Source organism: Penicillium antarcticum, assembly GCF_028974205.1.
Source record: "Penicillium antarcticum strain IBT 31339 chromosome Unknown utg000005l_segment0_segment0, whole genome shotgun sequence".
NCBI lineage: Eukaryota > Fungi > Ascomycota > Eurotiomycetes > Eurotiales > Aspergillaceae > Penicillium > Penicillium antarcticum.
Genome location: NW_026695303.1, coordinates 3,707,206 through 3,723,383, shown reverse-complemented (window position 1 = coordinate 3,723,383; position 16,178 = coordinate 3,707,206). Strand labels below are relative to the sequence as shown.

At 49.4% G+C, this 16,178-nt stretch overlaps 7 protein-coding genes across 7 annotated transcripts; 2 read left to right on the top strand and 5 right to left on the bottom strand.

Annotated features, from left to right (window-relative positions):
* Window positions 1-1,043: 1,043 nt before the first annotated feature.
* N7508_006075 (aldo/keto reductase) lies at window positions 1,044-2,165 on the bottom strand (the record flags this gene model as incomplete). The annotated part of the gene is made up of 2 exons (XM_058464141.1): window positions 1,044-1,505; window positions 1,563-2,165. 2 exons carry the CDS (start codon window positions 2,163-2,165, stop codon window positions 1,044-1,046), a joined length of 1,065 nt encoding a protein of 354 aa, XP_058320619.1.
* A 3,512-nt stretch (window positions 2,166-5,677) lies between these two features.
* Window positions 5,678-6,162, bottom strand: N7508_006074 (Rieske (2Fe-2S) protein; the record flags this gene model as incomplete). The annotated part of the gene is made up of 2 exons (XM_058464140.1): window positions 5,678-5,908; window positions 5,953-6,162. The coding sequence occupies 2 exons, from the start codon at window positions 6,160-6,162 to the stop codon at window positions 5,678-5,680; spliced, it is 441 nt and encodes a 146-aa protein (XP_058320618.1).
* Window positions 6,163-6,714: 552 nt separating this feature from the next.
* Window positions 6,715-8,835, bottom strand: N7508_006073 (RNA exonuclease; the record flags this gene model as incomplete). The annotated part of the gene is made up of 1 exon (XM_058464139.1): window positions 6,715-8,835. One exon carries the CDS (start codon window positions 8,833-8,835, stop codon window positions 6,715-6,717), a length of 2,121 nt encoding a protein of 706 aa, XP_058320617.1.
* A 298-nt stretch (window positions 8,836-9,133) lies between these two features.
* N7508_006072 (PICOT family protein) lies at window positions 9,134-10,053 on the top strand (the record flags this gene model as incomplete). The annotated part of the gene is made up of 2 exons (XM_058464138.1): window positions 9,134-9,928; window positions 9,982-10,053. 2 exons carry the CDS (start codon window positions 9,134-9,136, stop codon window positions 10,051-10,053), a joined length of 867 nt encoding a protein of 288 aa, XP_058320616.1.
* A 484-nt stretch (window positions 10,054-10,537) lies between these two features.
* Window positions 10,538-11,956, bottom strand: N7508_006071 (putative Gamma-butyrobetaine hydroxylase subfamily; the record flags this gene model as incomplete). Its single annotated transcript, XM_058464137.1, has 1 exon — window positions 10,538-11,956. One exon carries the CDS (start codon window positions 11,954-11,956, stop codon window positions 10,538-10,540), a length of 1,419 nt encoding a protein of 472 aa, XP_058320615.1.
* Window positions 11,957-12,254: 298 nt separating this feature from the next.
* On the top strand, window positions 12,255-13,261 carry N7508_006070 (thiamine transporter TPC1; the record flags this gene model as incomplete). The annotated part of the gene is made up of 2 exons (XM_058464136.1): window positions 12,255-12,491; window positions 12,542-13,261. The coding sequence occupies 2 exons, from the start codon at window positions 12,255-12,257 to the stop codon at window positions 13,259-13,261; spliced, it is 957 nt and encodes a 318-aa protein (XP_058320614.1).
* A 1,147-nt stretch (window positions 13,262-14,408) lies between these two features.
* N7508_006069 (tubulin alpha chain) lies at window positions 14,409-16,158 on the bottom strand (the record flags this gene model as incomplete). Its single annotated transcript, XM_058464135.1, has 7 exons — window positions 14,409-14,872; window positions 14,908-15,432; window positions 15,485-15,556; window positions 15,611-15,698; window positions 15,758-15,911; window positions 15,959-16,056; window positions 16,147-16,158. 7 exons carry the CDS (start codon window positions 16,156-16,158, stop codon window positions 14,409-14,411), a joined length of 1,413 nt encoding a protein of 470 aa, XP_058320613.1.
* Between the last annotated feature and the right edge of the window lie 20 nt (window positions 16,159-16,178).

Here is a 16,178-nt window from a genome sequence, read left to right as displayed (position 1 = left end):
CAAACATGAAATAGATCATCTTAGCCTGTTCGCCACTAGCCCAAACCTTTCGGCAGTATTATGCAAGCGCAGAAGGATTGGCTCCTCCAATAGCCTCATTTATAATTTGTGAATTGATAGGTTTCATGCTTTCGGCCTTCATACTCGGGGCTGTCTTAATCTTTCCTCAAGAGCACGAGCAACTTCGGTGCCAGTCATTTTTAGTTCTGAGAATGCCAATTGATGATTTTTTAATCTGATTGATGGGCGTGGAGGCCAAGATAACCGCCTAGGCTGTAGCCACATATGATCGTGTACTGTTGCTAGGTCAGTATAAAAACGTTGGAGAATTAATTTGCACACTTGTGAGCCTATCAAAGCTTAAGAAGCTCTGAATGGCTGTTGCCGATAAATTGAATTTGGTTGCCTTCGTAGCTCACACCCCTCGCCCTGGTAGATGAATGTCGATGTCAGACAGGTACCTTCTCGAAACATACAAGTTACTCACAGCGTGCCTAGTGCAAATTCAACAAAGTTTCTATGAGGGACAACGATGGTTGCAATGCCAGCCTGGCGAGCTGCTTTTTCGACGCTAGCTTGTTTTATTGATTGGAATCGGATTGCTCTACTCATCGTACCATGCCGCGAGATCTGAGGGTAAGAACAATTGTACTTGTGTCTTTGGGATGGCTTCAACCAGGTGATGCTCAAGGATAATGCGGCCATATCCACAAGGCAACTGAATAGAACCGCATACACCAGCAGGTTAGTCTGTACAGTCATACCGCGCCTCCGAAGGAATGACAATTGATCCTCACTCCCGATCAATCTCGCAAGTAGCACCCAGGTAGTGCAAGGCTTACTTAGCCCAGAAACTTTGAGCTACTTGACTACAGGAGAGGTTCCAGTTTTACGGCCGCCAGAAATATGTGCCTGACATTGCGAAGATTATGGAGTCACGGTACTGAATTACCATGCTATAGTTGAGAAGTGTAGATGAGAAAACCGGTTGGTCTTTTGTGATTGTGGCATGAAATTTATACAAGTGCTTCTAGCGTGCATGGTCAATGAGTTAAACCCCTGACGGTTCCTTCAATGCCTTCCAAGTCACTATACAATCGCCACTCGTAGTCCAAGCTTGGGTCATTGAAGCGAGCCTTTGCATCCAGGGTCGCAATTTGAGCCATATCCTCGGGCTGCAGCTCAAAGTCGGCCTCCAAGTTCTGTTCAATCTGCCAGTCGACGATACTCTTCGGGATGACGGAGCGGCCGCTGTTGATTCCCCACGCAAGAACTACCTGCACAGGTGTCTTTCCATATTTCTCACCAATTTCTTTCAGGATGGGCTGGTCAATCACCCGCATCATGTGTGAAATATCCTTGGACCATCCCGTCTGGCGATAGAAATCGTTCATGTTGCCCAGCGGACTGAATTGGACGGTGTGGATTCCCTTTGTCTTCAGCCACTGGTTGAATCCCTTCTGCTGTAGGTATGGATGGACCTCCATTTGATGAACAGCTGGGACCTATGAAGATTAATCAGTACCTTTCATTTTACACTGATATGAAATTTGATTACTAACCGTGGAAGAGCCCCTGAGCAATGTCTCAACTTCCCCTTTGCTAAAATTAGAAACTCCAATCGCCTTGACCTTCCCAGTCCTGGTCAATTTCTCCATTGCCTTCCATGTTTCCAGATATGTCGTCTCGCCAGCAATCATTCGGCCTTCAGCATTGCGAGGGAAGCGATCCGGTCCCCGCTGGAAGGTACAGGGGTAGTGCATCAACATAAGGTCGACGTATGGGGTATCGAGGTCTCGCAAGGAATCATCCAACGCCCGCTCTACATCTTCTGGGTGGTAGTCGTTGCACCAAAGCTTCGTGCCGACAAAGATGTCTTCGCGGGGTACCCCACTTTTCTTGATTCCCCTGCCGACTTGCTCTTCCACATTGTAAACCCGAGCTGTATCGATTAGGCGCATGCCCTTCTGCAGGGCTCGGCTGACAGTGTCCTCCTGGGATTCCGGGTCTTGAAATGTACCGAATCCAAGGGCGGGGATCTTAGCCCCGGTATTGAGCGTGTAAGAAGTTGCGCGAGTGGCCACGGAGCGAGTAGAGGGCTGCTGGAAAGAGATAAAACGCTTCATGGACACTGAAGCCCGAGTAGCCTTCTGAAAGGAGGCCATGAAGAAAGGAATGATGTAGGGATTGAAACAAAGCTGAATGTAATTGCTGAAATGAACTGCTCCAGTGTGTAGCTGTTTAAATGGTAAGAGATGCGGAGAGTTGGGAGGCCGACTCCGGAGCACACGAGACGAGGGTTGGCCCTCGTGCCGATATCCCTTCACTTCGATCAATCACAATTTCATTAACTTGGACTTCATTAAAGTACACAGCTGATTCTCAAAGAGTGCGGGAATCAGATACAGACCAATTAATCAAGGTCCCAGAAACTCTTCACAAATGAAATAAAATGAATGCCCATGTCCTCCTTGTCACCTCGTCCTCTCTCTCTGCGCCCATGTCTAATACCTAATCTCCTCTCACTATGAATGGTTAGGCGATGTAGGAGTGACGTCTCAGCTTGTTCTTTCATGCTCAGCAGGAAGAGCCTGACCTTTTTTGCGCTTTGGGGATGGGGTTCATTTCCAGCTCCTTCGTGAGTGCCTTTTATATTTTGCGGAAGCTTTCTCGTTTGTTTCACGTATCATCTTGAGTTTCGCGATGATTATAAGATGTGAGCTTTTCTCCTGTGGGATCTTCATCCTCTGTCAGTCTCTGTATTTGTGTCACGGACTCGAACACTACATACCAGTACACATAGGCATCTTGGGGTGGTTTTGTCGAACCAGCATAACGAGCAGGTTTTTCTCGGGTTGGAGGGCTAAAACAAACATGGAGGGGCAGATGTGCGATGCTTGACGTGGAGAGCCCAGCTGTCGAAGCATCGCTTGCAATTTCTGCTGTTGCTGTAGAGATCAAGATCATCATTACCTTCATCCGCTTGGGTGGTTTGCACGGTTCTTGATGGTCCAACAACTGTTTCTGATGTCTCCCGCGCTGCTGTTTGTCACCGGTTGAGCAGTAGCGTCTATGTTCCTCGTCGGACTCGGGGATAAAGGCACAATTGCATCTTCTCGAGGTAAGGCTGATTTGTTCTTCTTTGGGGATTTTGCAGCTCGAGTTTCGTCTGAGTGATCAGCGGCGTGTTTCCGCCTTTTCTTGCTTGGACATCCGGGAAGTAGTGGCTCCACTCGATCAATCACCTGCATTGGCCGCGGCATGATAACAGGAGTGGTCGGATCTGACTGTAGCCGGAGGTTGGCTTGGGGGTGTTGATGGTCGCATTAGAAAAGATTCTGTTCAATCGGTGATGCGTACTTACCTTAGACTTTCCGAGTTGTCAGTTTGAGATGGTATTCCACGATCTGGTTGGTTTCGCTTCTTCTTCTACTGATCGAGATCTTGTTTCCACTTCCAGTTTCTCTTTCTTGGGGTTTCTGGTTGATGCTGTAGTCTTGATTTCTCCGTTGCACCTCGGAAATATGTCCTTGAGGTCGTCCAACTCATCAGATAGACTTTGGGCACCTACCTCAAATCATTTTAGGAGTTTCCGTGTTTGTTTGTCCATCAAATGACTGAAACTCTTGGTGCCGGTCATGTCGTGTTAAGGGCAGAGGTTTGCTTGATAATATCATAATGACAGGAGTATGATCTGAGAAGAAAGAGCAGGTCGGAGTGGTGTTTCTAATGATTGAGGCGGTATACTTGGGCACTTTCCGTTGTGATCTATGGCAATGTTTCTTCTGGTCTATCAGGTTCTCCCTCGTTTGCAAGCCTATTTGCTTCCGTTGCAAATCTTTGTCCGTTCCAGCAGTTCGTTCAATTGCAGTGCAGCAGGCCAGGCCAGGACCTGCGGTGAGGATTCCATAGTTCTGTCCTCGGTTAGTTGATATTCCCGAGTCAAGGGGGAACTGCAATTCAGCTTCACGCAGCTAATAAATAACTGTCAAGTCCAGCCACCTCCATTCACGACGCCATTGAAAATGATCAGAGTCAGGGCTATGTAAAAGACAAACCAAGAGAACCCACAACATTCTGCTATTGCAGGACTATTCCGTAAAGCCCTTGAATATGGTTCCAATCTCTCAGAATTTCACGGTAGATAATACCTGTTTGATCTCTACCCATGGTCTAGTTCGTTCGAGCATGATTGCGGTATTGGTGAGTACAGTATATTGCACGGTATACTCGACATTGAGTAGATGGGCTCGGTCGGAATCCCACTGTCCACGACGCACCCACCACGGCGTAACATGTACTATATATTAGCACAGTCAAATAGATCGCAGTTGAAATTTTGCTTTTGTGTTACTCGGGAGATCCTCATTATGCAGCTGAATGTTCTACGATTTCATTTATATCCTCTGCACAGTCATCATCTTCGTACTGTAGAGTAATTGAGTATTCTGGACACTATCTGTATTCAATATCTATAATAATGGAGCTCGGTATGCAAATTCCTCTGACAATAGGTTGACTCTGGTTTGTTTTGGTTGGATTTGCAAGCCTGAAAACGTTGGGAGGTGGTTTGCGACATGTCATTTTGGCGCTTTTGCGACGCCCACATTGGAACGTCCACATATTCCCGCTGGATGGATCATTTAAAATAAAATTTTAATCTAGATTTGCCAGCAGGCACGGAGAGGTAACTGGTCGTCTCTAGTTGGTTTCACCACTGGTTCTGGGCATGTCGATTCTAAGCTTTTACGTGGTGGCACACGATGGGCCTACTGTAAATTTTCCTAGAAAGCATCCAAGATGGGAAGGCCCCAGACACTGCGGCATGTATTGAAGCTTGCCGCATAGAGGCTATTGATCTAGCCGGGAAATGACGAAATGACGAGATCCCAGAGGGAATTGATCTAACTTCATTACAGGCAATGAAGACTCGATGATCACAGAAACACGACAAACTGGAGCTGCCGAGATGGTAAGCGGTACACATGCATAATCATCCTGGTCAGGGCAAACAGAAGAGTAAACCGAAATGAAGGGCGAGTTCTAAGTCCGAGGGCATCGGCGTGATACATCCTCGACAAGGAGCCTGCCCCAGCAACAGCTATAGTACTTGGCAATATACGACTGGACACGGCAAGTTCCAGGGTGAAATGGCGGCAATTGACGAGGAATCGTCATGCCATGCATGAGTTGAGCGATATAAGTTTTGACACGGATTTCAGACTATGTACAAAGTATGCGTCTTGCTCTTGAAAACCAACAAACTCCCAACTAAGTCTCAAATTTTGAACGTCCAGTGGAAAAATTGACGCGATTTGAAATGGTCGAGCTGGGTGTGATTTCCGAGGCTTGGTGTAATTGGCGGACTCATTGACAGCTTAGTCCAAGCCTCATTCATTCAAGCGTACATCGTGCGTTTCATTGCGTTCTTTATAACCACATGGAACTGAGAAAGCTGACCAGCCATTCATTTCAAGCATCACATGGCATTTCGTAGGTTGCTGAAATGACACTGTAGGGGTTTGCAGCGTCGCTTTGAAAGAGGTGGCTGAGAAACGTATGGCACATCGATCCAATGTTTGTTCCGTTCCTCGGGCTAATTCAGCATGGATACGGTAACAGAATTGGGCTCAGAAACGGGTGTGCCCACAGAGATTGAACCAAAGGATAGACGAGTTCAACCAATCCGTTGCTTGCGTCTCACCCACACTTCTTGGTCGGTGTCGTGGTCACGTAGTTCTACTTCCCACACCTTCAGACGGTAATTTCCACGATCTGCATGTCCAGAGATAATGTCAAAAGACCAATTGTGCTTGGGACATGTGATTCCAGTGCTCAGGACAATGCCAAAGTCCTCAATGTCGAAAAGGCTACCCTGCGACAGAGGAAATGAGGAGTGAGGGCATTGCTACATTGGTCAGCTTGGTCTTTGACGGGCTTTTGGTGACTTACATGGTCAATGGCATGGATCTTATCCTTGTATTTGAACACCATGACTTGGTCTTTCAGATCCCCTGGCATGTCCAGATCTGCCTCGACTGGTGACTGGCCGACCGGGATCTTGAAGGCTTTGCATCGTGGAGCAATCTTATCATCGTCAAGATTGGGCAGCTCCGATACGAAGGCCACCCGATGCCACACTTTTTGCGCGAAAGGGTTCATGGTGGTTGTTGGGAAGAACTTTCTGCCAAGTCCGGTGGGGCCCATATTCCGTGCGAACACAACCTCCATGCTTTGTACTCGCAACGAGATGAAGATGAATATAATAATGTGCTTTGAGCGTCAATCTCAATTATATCCTCTATTCTGAATGTCAGCTTGAGGTTCCAGTAGTGTTTCATTAAGAACACTTTTCTTTCTGACCAACGGGAGATCACGGTAAAGTCCGTCTACATCAAAATATCTTATAGAGATAATAGCTGGTCGTTCATTACCTTCAGCTGATGCAGTGTTGGGGAAATTAGCTTGGAGTCGAGGAGTAAGACTTTGGAAATTGAAAGAGTGTACTCGGCTAACCGGAGTCCGGTCCAACTAAGCAAAAAAAACTATTAGATGCACGAAGAAGGGTATTTCAGAATCTAATTAGGCCCTGAGGTACCGATGTGTAGTTCATTTAATAGTTGGTAGTTGGCAAGAATTTGAGTCAAAATACATGTCACTAGATATTTTTGCTCTGGAAACCAACGTCCCACCTATCTAAAGTATATATATGGATCATTTCACACACATGAAGCCACAGCCTTCACGCGCACGCTCGCATGCTTTCTTCAGCAATTGCTCCTCAGTGTCGGTCCATTTGTAGGTCAGAGAATCCCATGGCTTGCCAGATTTAAACTCCTCACGATGTTGCCTCTGAATGCTCTGTAGTCGGCTCACTTCACGTGGGTCTCCAGTTCCAGAATAAACCATGAAGAGTGTACACGGGGGAAGAGAATTGTAGATGCGTGAGATGTTGGATACTGTATGGGAAACGGTTTTAGCCAGAACGTCAGGCTGTGGGAGGTCTGTTGATTCAGTGCCAGTGCCCGTCGTGGGTGTGGTTTCTTCTGGTGGAGGAACAAGAGTCGTAGATTCATTCGCATTGTTCGGGTCTGGCATGCGGTTGCACCAGCCGCGAAGGTACTCGAGCTCACGGAGACGAGCCCAGGCAAAATCGACACCACCGCCAGGAATGGAAAGATTGGACTCGTCGCCATTTATCACCGCAGAGACGCCATTGACCACGGCATCATCATCTTGACATCCAATGGAGACTGTTGCTTGCGAGCCGAAACCACGTTCGGGATTGCCCCAGTCAACCACGGCACCTGTTCGTTCTTCGCCTGAACGAGGAACATAGGCTGGTCGGACAGAGCGTGCAAGACGACGGAAGATGCTTTCGTTAGAGGAATCACTGGTACCCCAGCGTTCGCCTTTCTCGCACTTCAACTTCACCAGTTCCAAAACAGCACGGGCATCTTCAATGGAGTCATGGCCGGCCATTCCGTTTTGGATCTGTTTGTTCATGTACTTTTGGGTGAGCCATTTGAGACTGCATTTCAGAGGTGGACCACGTGGGTGTGGGTAGATGATGCTGGTGTCGACGATGAAGGGGTGAACCAGTTTCAGGGCAGTGAGGTCTGAGTTGAGAGAGTGTCCCACGAGGATGGCACGCGGTGTGAGAAGGGCCAGCAGACGCTGCTGGATGTCGGCAAGGGTATTTGTCACAGGTTCCAGCATCTCTGGTGTGATGCCCGAGAAGCGTGTCAAATAGTTGATGACAGGGCGATCGGGTTTGACCAGCTCGTCCAGAACGACTTCGCCGTCCCAGTTTACCATGCTGATGCGCGTGAGTTCGGACTGGCCCCCTTCTGTAATGCACATTTCACAATCGAGGGCAAACACATCCCGTCCAGCAGTCATGCTGCCCTGTTCAATCTCTGCGTCCGGCACCTCAGCGGATTCCAGCGTCAGAACTTCAGTGTTTACCCACCCATCCTTTGCTGTAGTTCCACCTCGTTCACGAGCCTCCGCCTGGGAAGACCTCTCCTCGGGTGTGAAAAAGGCAGGATGCAAGATGTAGTCGCTGTCTTCGAGGTCTTCGCGGGAAGTGATAAATTTGGTGATCGGTGTCCGCTGAGGGACGAAGCCTTTTTCGACTTTGGCAGGGCGAGGACCTTTTCCTCGGGACTCGTCACTCTTCGATTTGGGAGCCGTGGATAGCAAAATGGCCTGCAACGGCGAGTGGACCTTGTTGTATTTGTTGTCGCCTGGCGCCTTTACAGGCCAAATGTGAGGAAAGATGTCTGACAATGGCTGAAGGGGTTGAGGAAGGTTGTCACGAGCCAAAGGACGGGGATTGAAGCGGTGCGAACGGTCTTCCTGTGGGAGACCTTGTTTCCATCGTTCGAAATCGACAGCTCGATCATCTTGGGCTGGTTCGGTCGGTGGAGGTTCGTCCGATCTTTCCTCCTCCGCGTTCTCCTTCGGTTCAACAAGAATGGACCCATCAAACATGCCCATCTCGAGTCCTGGTACCATCAGTACAACCACCTTGCGCACATGGCCAGAATGCTTCATCGAGATCCATTGCGGTGCGATTCCATCAGCGAAGCAGTAGAGAATTAACCCCTGAAGGTCTGCAATTCGGATCGCTGACTGCAGCTTTCCATCCGAGTAGGAAAGATCTGGGTATTTCACCTTCTCCCCATCTACTCTCTTCCGCTTCTTTGTCGCATTGTTGTTGTAGCTGTCGGTGCTCGGGTTATCGCCTTGTACACGCGGCATAGTCTCAGCCACACCATTTTCGTGGCCATTCCACCTGTCAGAACTGAGCTTTCTCTTCCGGTTTCCCATTTCGGCGTGGTTGGCTTTCGGCGTTTCGCAGGAAATTCGTGAGATAGAGCAAGTCACATGGAGATATGGGGTCACGTGTGAGAAAGGCGTGACGAGTGCAAACAGTGCAAATGGTGCAAATCCGATCTGATAACCGGAGGATTGCGTGGGATGGTGGGGAGCAGAGTCACCTTTGCGACACAACTTCTACTTGTCTACACTTTTTCCTCTCTCCTCCCGTATACTCTGTATACCAGAGAATCGAATCCTTTGACAACCATTGCCGTCTCTGGCCACTCTCCTCCCCCGCCATCCCACCATGTCCGCGCTCACCGAAATTACGTCCGAGGCCGACTTCTCGTCGCACCTTTCCTCTCTTTCGCCTTCTGCATTGGTTGTCCTCTACTTCCATACTCCATGGGCGGCACCATGCACGCAAATGGGCGCTGTGCTCTCCGCCCTCGCTTCGCAGTACCCCGCCACAGCCCCGCCTACCATCTCGTTTGTCAGCATCAACGCCGAGGAGCTTCCTGATATCTCGGAGGAATATGACGTTTCTGCCGTGCCCTTCGTTGTCTGTCTGCGCAGTGGTCAGATTCTGGAGTCAATCAGTGGAAGTGATGCCGTGAAGGTGCGCGATGCTGTCGAGCGTCACGCGGGCCGTGGGCAGGGAGCAGGCACTAGTCCGATGGATGGTGTGAGAACTACCATTCCTCCTCCACTGTCTGCTGTGCCACGTGAGGATGGTCCAATTACTGCGACCCAGGCTCCTGTCTCTGCTTCTCAAGCACCTCCTGCCGACTCGGCCAATGCCACCGCTGTCGCATCCGCTCCTGGTTTGACACCAGAACAATCCAAGGAAGCTCTGTTTGCCCGTCTCGAGCAGCTGGTCAAAGCTGCATCAGTCATGCTTTTCATGAAGGGAACCCCCAGCAGCCCACAATGTGGCTTCAGTCGACAGCTGGTCGGCATTCTTCGTGAGCGCAGCGTCAAGTACGGTTTCTTCAACATTTTGGCCGATGAGGACGTGCGACAGGGTCTCAAGGAATACGCCGAGTGGCCTACTTTCCCTCAACTGTGGGTTAGCGGCGAGTTGGTTGGTGGCTTGGACATTGTAAGTGTCTCAGTATTGTGGTTCTCAATCCAATTGCTAATTGTTCGGTCCAGGTCCGTGAGGAAATTAACGCCGATCCCGACTTCCTCAACGAGTTCTCCGTCAACAAGCCCACCGCAGTTTAAGTCATTGGCTTTTGCTGCACGATACCCATGACTCCCCTGACCCTGGAGCTAGATGCTAAAAGTCTAACATAATGAGATATGCTTGGGCCTGGCGAGGCTTCTCCGCTTGGATTGTTTTTTTTCCTTCCATTCTACCCTTCATCTATCACACTTTGTTGCTTATAGTTCAAATGAGCAGTATCCAAAACATTCATCACAGACACCACCAATCTCTTTTAATGCACTTCGAATGTATATACACAGTTTTCGCATTGGTAAGGATTATCCCGCGGTGCTCTCACCTTGTAGGATCAACTATATATGCAACCCCAATGCAAATAAATCGATACAGTGTCGTGCGACCCGATCACTATACACTTTTTGCGAGCAAGTATGCGAGAGAAATCATTCCCACATTCGACTTCGTTCGGAGATTTCTTTCTTCAGGCTTGCCGTTGATTCAGGCTCATTCTTCATTGTAATGTAATTTCTTGGATTACTTTGCTCATTTCTTCCACGCTGCAGGGAAGTTCTTCTTGGCAACAGCAAAGCAGGAGAGCAGAGCATCTGTGTCAACATATGCACCTGCTAACCAGCGAGAGCCTCCGGTGGAATCGAATTGCCGGCGTGCATGGACAATTCGTCGGTTGTCAAAGATGGCACACTCACCTGGGTTAAGTTTGAGCTCAAAGATAGAATTCTTCTGCTCGATGATACCAGTAAATATTGAAAGGGCATCTTGCAACTTGTTGATAGACTCGGAATCATGTTCATTGCTTTGCAACAGCGGGAGAGCAGATTGGAAAGGGGGCGAATAATTCACATGACGCATTTGTTGTGTTCTGGGGTCAAGCTCGAACACTGGTCGCTCGTTATAGTAGATACTGTTCTCGTGTCTGTACTCGTAGCCCAAGCGCTGCTCAGACAGCTCGGCAAAAGCAGGTTGATTATCACCACGCATTGTTTCAGCAGCATAAAATGCATCCGCGAAGAGTGACTCGCCACCATTGCATGAGTTCTCCAGACAGTGGAGGAGTTGGTATCCAGGCGGCTCGTTCATATACATCAAATCCATGTGGAACCCAAGGAATGTGTTTGTGTAAGCCACATTCTGCGCATTTGGCACAGTCCGCACATCAAATGTTGAACCATAAAAAGTATTGCGCAAAGGACCCATGCCTGTGGCGATCTGCTCAACCATTTCCCTGGACTTGGGGATATCCTTGACGAAAATCAGGCCCTGAGTTTGCAAGTGACACATGGCTCTGGCAAACAATGGACCACGTCCAGCATAGTCCTCGTAGGAAATCCAATGCTGGTCCTGTGTCATGCGAGATCCACTCCATGGCACTGGTTTCGTGTCCTCCGATACCTCATGAGGATTATGTTTGGGTTTTTGTAGAGTCTCAATGGTCCATTCTGACTTGTGGTGTACTGGATAACCTGGGACATCGTTCGCCCATTGAATAACTAGGTTGGTCCCGTTCCATTTGACCGAACGCGGCGTAACATTCTTAGGAATATCGTTGGTGCGGAAAGGACGTTGGTGCGAGTGTTGATCCTTACAGAGCGGACACTGACAGAAATCGCGGAGGTAGGCATAAGGCAGCTTCATTGTTGTACCGTCTTCGCAATGCAAGTACAATACCTCCTTGTCCAGCCAACATTGGCCGCGACCCTCCACATTAACATGCTTCAGCGTGTATGACTTTGAGGCTGCAGCCTGAGAAGTTGACTTGGTAGATTTGCGGAGGGCTGCGCTGATTTCTCGTAATTGATTTGCTACATTTTCTGGATCGCGGGGATCGGATTGCGGAGAACTGTTGGCCCGATGAGCCGCAACGGTGAAGTTGCGAACGGGAATTGAGCGCGGTACGCTGCTCGGCAGCTTCCAAAAGCTAGGTCGAGATCGCAGACGATGCATAGAGGTGGTGAGGTGACTTGAAGGAGAAAGGAAGGCAGACAACGAAGACTTAAGAGCTGAGAACGTGAGGGTCGACTGTTTCGCGGGGGACCTCGGCTGACTGACTGACACCTGAGGCACCCAGGCATCAATATGCAGGCACAAATCTTCAGGCACCCTAAAGCCTGAGGTGTCAACTCCTGCCTCAGGCCATCATCATTCTTGACTTCGGAGGCGACTTAACTTACGTAAATCCTTGTTTTTGTTTCTCATTCCAGTCCAGTCCAGCATGGCAATTCTTTGATTCACCATTTTCTCAATGTCAGGGGCCGAGCATCTTAAAGATGAAGGCACCAAACGACAGGTCGTGCTGGCCGGCGGCATCGCCGGGTTGATCTCGCGATTCTGCATTGCGCCGCTAGATGTCGTCAAGATTCGGTTGCAGCTACAGGTTCACTCATTGTCAGACCCGATCTCACACCAAGGGATCAATGGTCCAATTTATAAGGGGACGCTGTCCACAATGCGGGCAATCATGAAGCAAGAAGGAATCACCGTATGTTTTGGCGCTGGAAACAGCTGGTACCAATACTAATCTAGCGACAGGGTCTTTGGAAAGGCAACATCCCAGCGGAGATGATGTATGTCTGCTACGGCGCCATCCAATTCACCGCGTACCGAGGAACCACACAGGCCCTTGCTCAACTCGGCCCCTATCGACCCCCTTCGTCGGTCGAATCCTTCATATCTGGTGCTGTCGCAGGTGGATGTGCCACGGGTGCAACATACCCACTGGATCTCCTTCGCACACGATTTGCCGCACAAGGCTCCGACCGTGTATACGGCTCATTGCGGGCTTCGGTGATGGACATTGCGCGGCAGGAGGGCCTACCAGGGTTCTTCCGGGGCTGTTCCGCTGCCATTGCGCAGATTGTACCTTACATGGGACTCTTCTTCACAACATATGAAGCGCTCCGGCCAGCTTTGACGACCTGGGATTCACTACCTTTCGGTACAGGGGATGCTGCTGCTGGAGTGCTTGCGAGTGTTCTGGCCAAGACTGGTGTATTTCCGCTCGATCTGGTCCGCAAGCGCTTGCAAGTACAAGGGCCGACAAGGACACGCTATGTTCATCGCAATATCCCCGAGTATAAGGGGGTTATCCAGAGTATTGCGTTGATTCTGCGCACGCAAGGTGTTCGGGGGTTATATCGTGGGCTGACCGTGAGTTTACTCAAGGCAGCGCCAGCAAGTGCCGTGACCATGTGGACTTATGAGCGCACATTGAGGGCACTGGAAGAGCTTGAGATTGCACCCGCCACCTGAAGCTTGGCTTTTACTACCAATACACTCGCATGGAGCATTGAATGGCGTTTGGATTGCAACTAGAATATGAGGGGTTGTGGAATTGTTTTCATATACCAGATCAAAATATAAATCAGTCACAAGAAATGACTGGCGGACGGCGATACTCTGCCATCCCCCCCGTATGTACACCGGTAAATGACAAAGCCCATGACCGTCTTCGCGAAGATACCGCTCGATTTGGTCGGCATTGCTGGGGGACTTGCATGCGGGCGAAGTGGAGATAGTTCCTGCACAGGGGGAAATTGAGCAGGTGGGCGAAGGTACTCATACATTATGTTTCTGAGGAAGATGGACCAGGATCATTGGCTGGTAATGAAGTTTCGGACTAGCAGCCTGTGGCAGCAAGACTTACTGCGATGCAGGAGAGTAACGAAGCATACAGCCTATATCATCCACTCGGGGTCTTTCCTGCATAGGTCAAGTCGAACAGGCAATTTGAGTGCCTCCTTGGCCTGTAACAAAACGACTAATCCACTGGACTGTCAAGTCTTTTAAATCAGCACTACCAGGCAGTCTGGGACAAGCAATAGCCTTGCCCAAGATGCCCTTTGTATCGAGACAACTCGATACTTTATCCACCGTTTTCCGCCTGTTCTGATGTCCAACTTCGATGCTTCGCAGGCCGATTTGTCCGTTTTGGTGATCCGAAAACCCCGACGCAGGGAAAGTTCTTGGGGTGTTGGTTGACGAGTGCGGACGGGCAATCCGCTACTCTCGTCTAGAGTTGAAGGATGCAGCGGATATCGCATAACTTCCGAACTTCATACTCACAGTGCATGGTTGCTAGGCCAATGCGGAGATTGGTTAATTCTATGAATGGGGTGCTCCCTTAGGACCCCCTTATGGCGAGAATGGCGGGGGTGCTTCCAATCTTTCATGTTAGGGGCATTGAAGGGTCTACATGTTTAATAACAGATCCAAGCAAAAGTTCATAACCACATGGGATTCAGTCTTTTCGAAATATTCTGTCTACCTTGAATGCATTGATCGTGTTCCTAGATAACGCCTTCTTAACAAAATGTAAAGGTTAGGAACATACAGTGAACAAGTCGTGTATCACATATGGCATGCCAATGACTGCTAAAGTGACAACAGCCCAGTGCAATCAGTACTCGTCTTCTGTTGCCACCACAATGCTATCTTCAGCCACTTCCTCATAGTCCTTCTCAAGGGCAGCCAGATCCTCACGAGCTTCGGCAAATTCACCCTCTTCCATGCCTTCACCCACATACCAGTGCACAAAAGCACGCTTGGAGTACATGAGGTCGAACTTGTAGTCAAGACGGCACCAAGCCTCGGCAATAGCCGTGGTGTTGGCCAGCATGCTGACCGAGCGGTCTACAGGAGCGAGCAAGCTGCCAGGAACACGAACAGGCTTTTGGTAGTTGATCCCGACCTTGAAGCCAGTAGGACACCACTGAACCAAGTTGAAGGAAGTCTTGGCCTTGAGAGCAGCAATAGCCTGAGAACACTCGCGGGGAACCACATCACCTTTGTAAAGCAGAGCCACAGCCATGTACTTTCCTTTGTTGGGATCACACATGACCATCTGGTTGGTCGGCTCAAAGCCTATCAACAGTCAGTTAAGGCATCTCAGACTGGACAATCGAACATGGGAGACACGCATTTAAAGGTGAGGTCTTGCACTTTGTAGCTTTCATGGGAACTGCTCTTCTCACCGTTGACTGGAGCATACGAGATCAAAGGATAATGAATACGCGGGTAAGGCACCAGGTTGGTCTGAAACTCAACCAAGTCGACGTTGAGAACACCGTCAAACCGCAAGCTGGAGGTAATGGAGCTGACCACCTGAGCAATGAGACCGTTCATGTGCTCGTAACCGGGACGGGGAATATCCAAGTTGCGGCGGCAGATGCCGTACACTGCATCATTGTCCACCAAGAAAGTGCAATCAGAGTTCTCAATTGTACTGTGGGTAGATAGCACAGTGTTGTAGGGCTCCACCACGGCAGTCGAGGCCCGAGGCGAAGGATAGACCGAGAACTCCAGCTTGGACTTGCGGCTGAATTCGGTAGTGATACGTTCCAAAAGCAGCGCGCCAAATCCAGAGCCTGTCCCACCGCCGTAGGAATGGAATATCATGAAGCCCTGCAGAGAGCCGCAGATTTCTATGAACTGGTCAGTCTGAAACCGCCGGCAACAGTTGAGTGGTTTACTTACCGGACACACGACGGATTTGGTCAACAACGCCGTCGGCGATGTCCTTTCCAGCTGTGTAGTGACCACGCGCATCTGTCCCATGTCAGCTTGCCTTATTCTAGCAGTGTATTCAAGCTCGAGACGTACAGTTGTTTGCAGCATCTTCCTTTCCGCTGATCAGCTGCTCGGGATGAAAGAGTTGACGGTATGTACCAGTTCTGATCTCGTCGATGGGCTATCACAATGAATCAGTCCACATTTGCAATATGTTTGAAGGTATGTGCAGGCACATACGGACGGGTCCAGGTCAACAAAGATGGCGCGAGGGACATATTTTCCGATGTTGGTCTCAGTAAAGAAAGTCTCGTAAGATCCGCTTCTCACGGTATCATCGGTCACATCAGGGTTCATGGACCCGTCAGCGTTGAGTCCATGCTCAAGTAGGTAACTTTGTTCTGTCTTAGCAAGAGAATGAGAGGCAGCGAGATGACATACAGTTCCCACGCAGCATTGCCAAGCTGTACACCAGCTTGGCCAATGTGGATGTGGCAGATCTGAGGCTTCAAGTTAGTATTGACATGTTCGTTCACGTCCTGTGGGTTTGGAGACCCAAATCTCAAGCACTTCTTGGGACAGACATATCGGGAAGGCAGGGGAAATCAGAACTGAGCCTAATACTTTACCTCGCCTCGCATATTGGATTTACTTGACAACA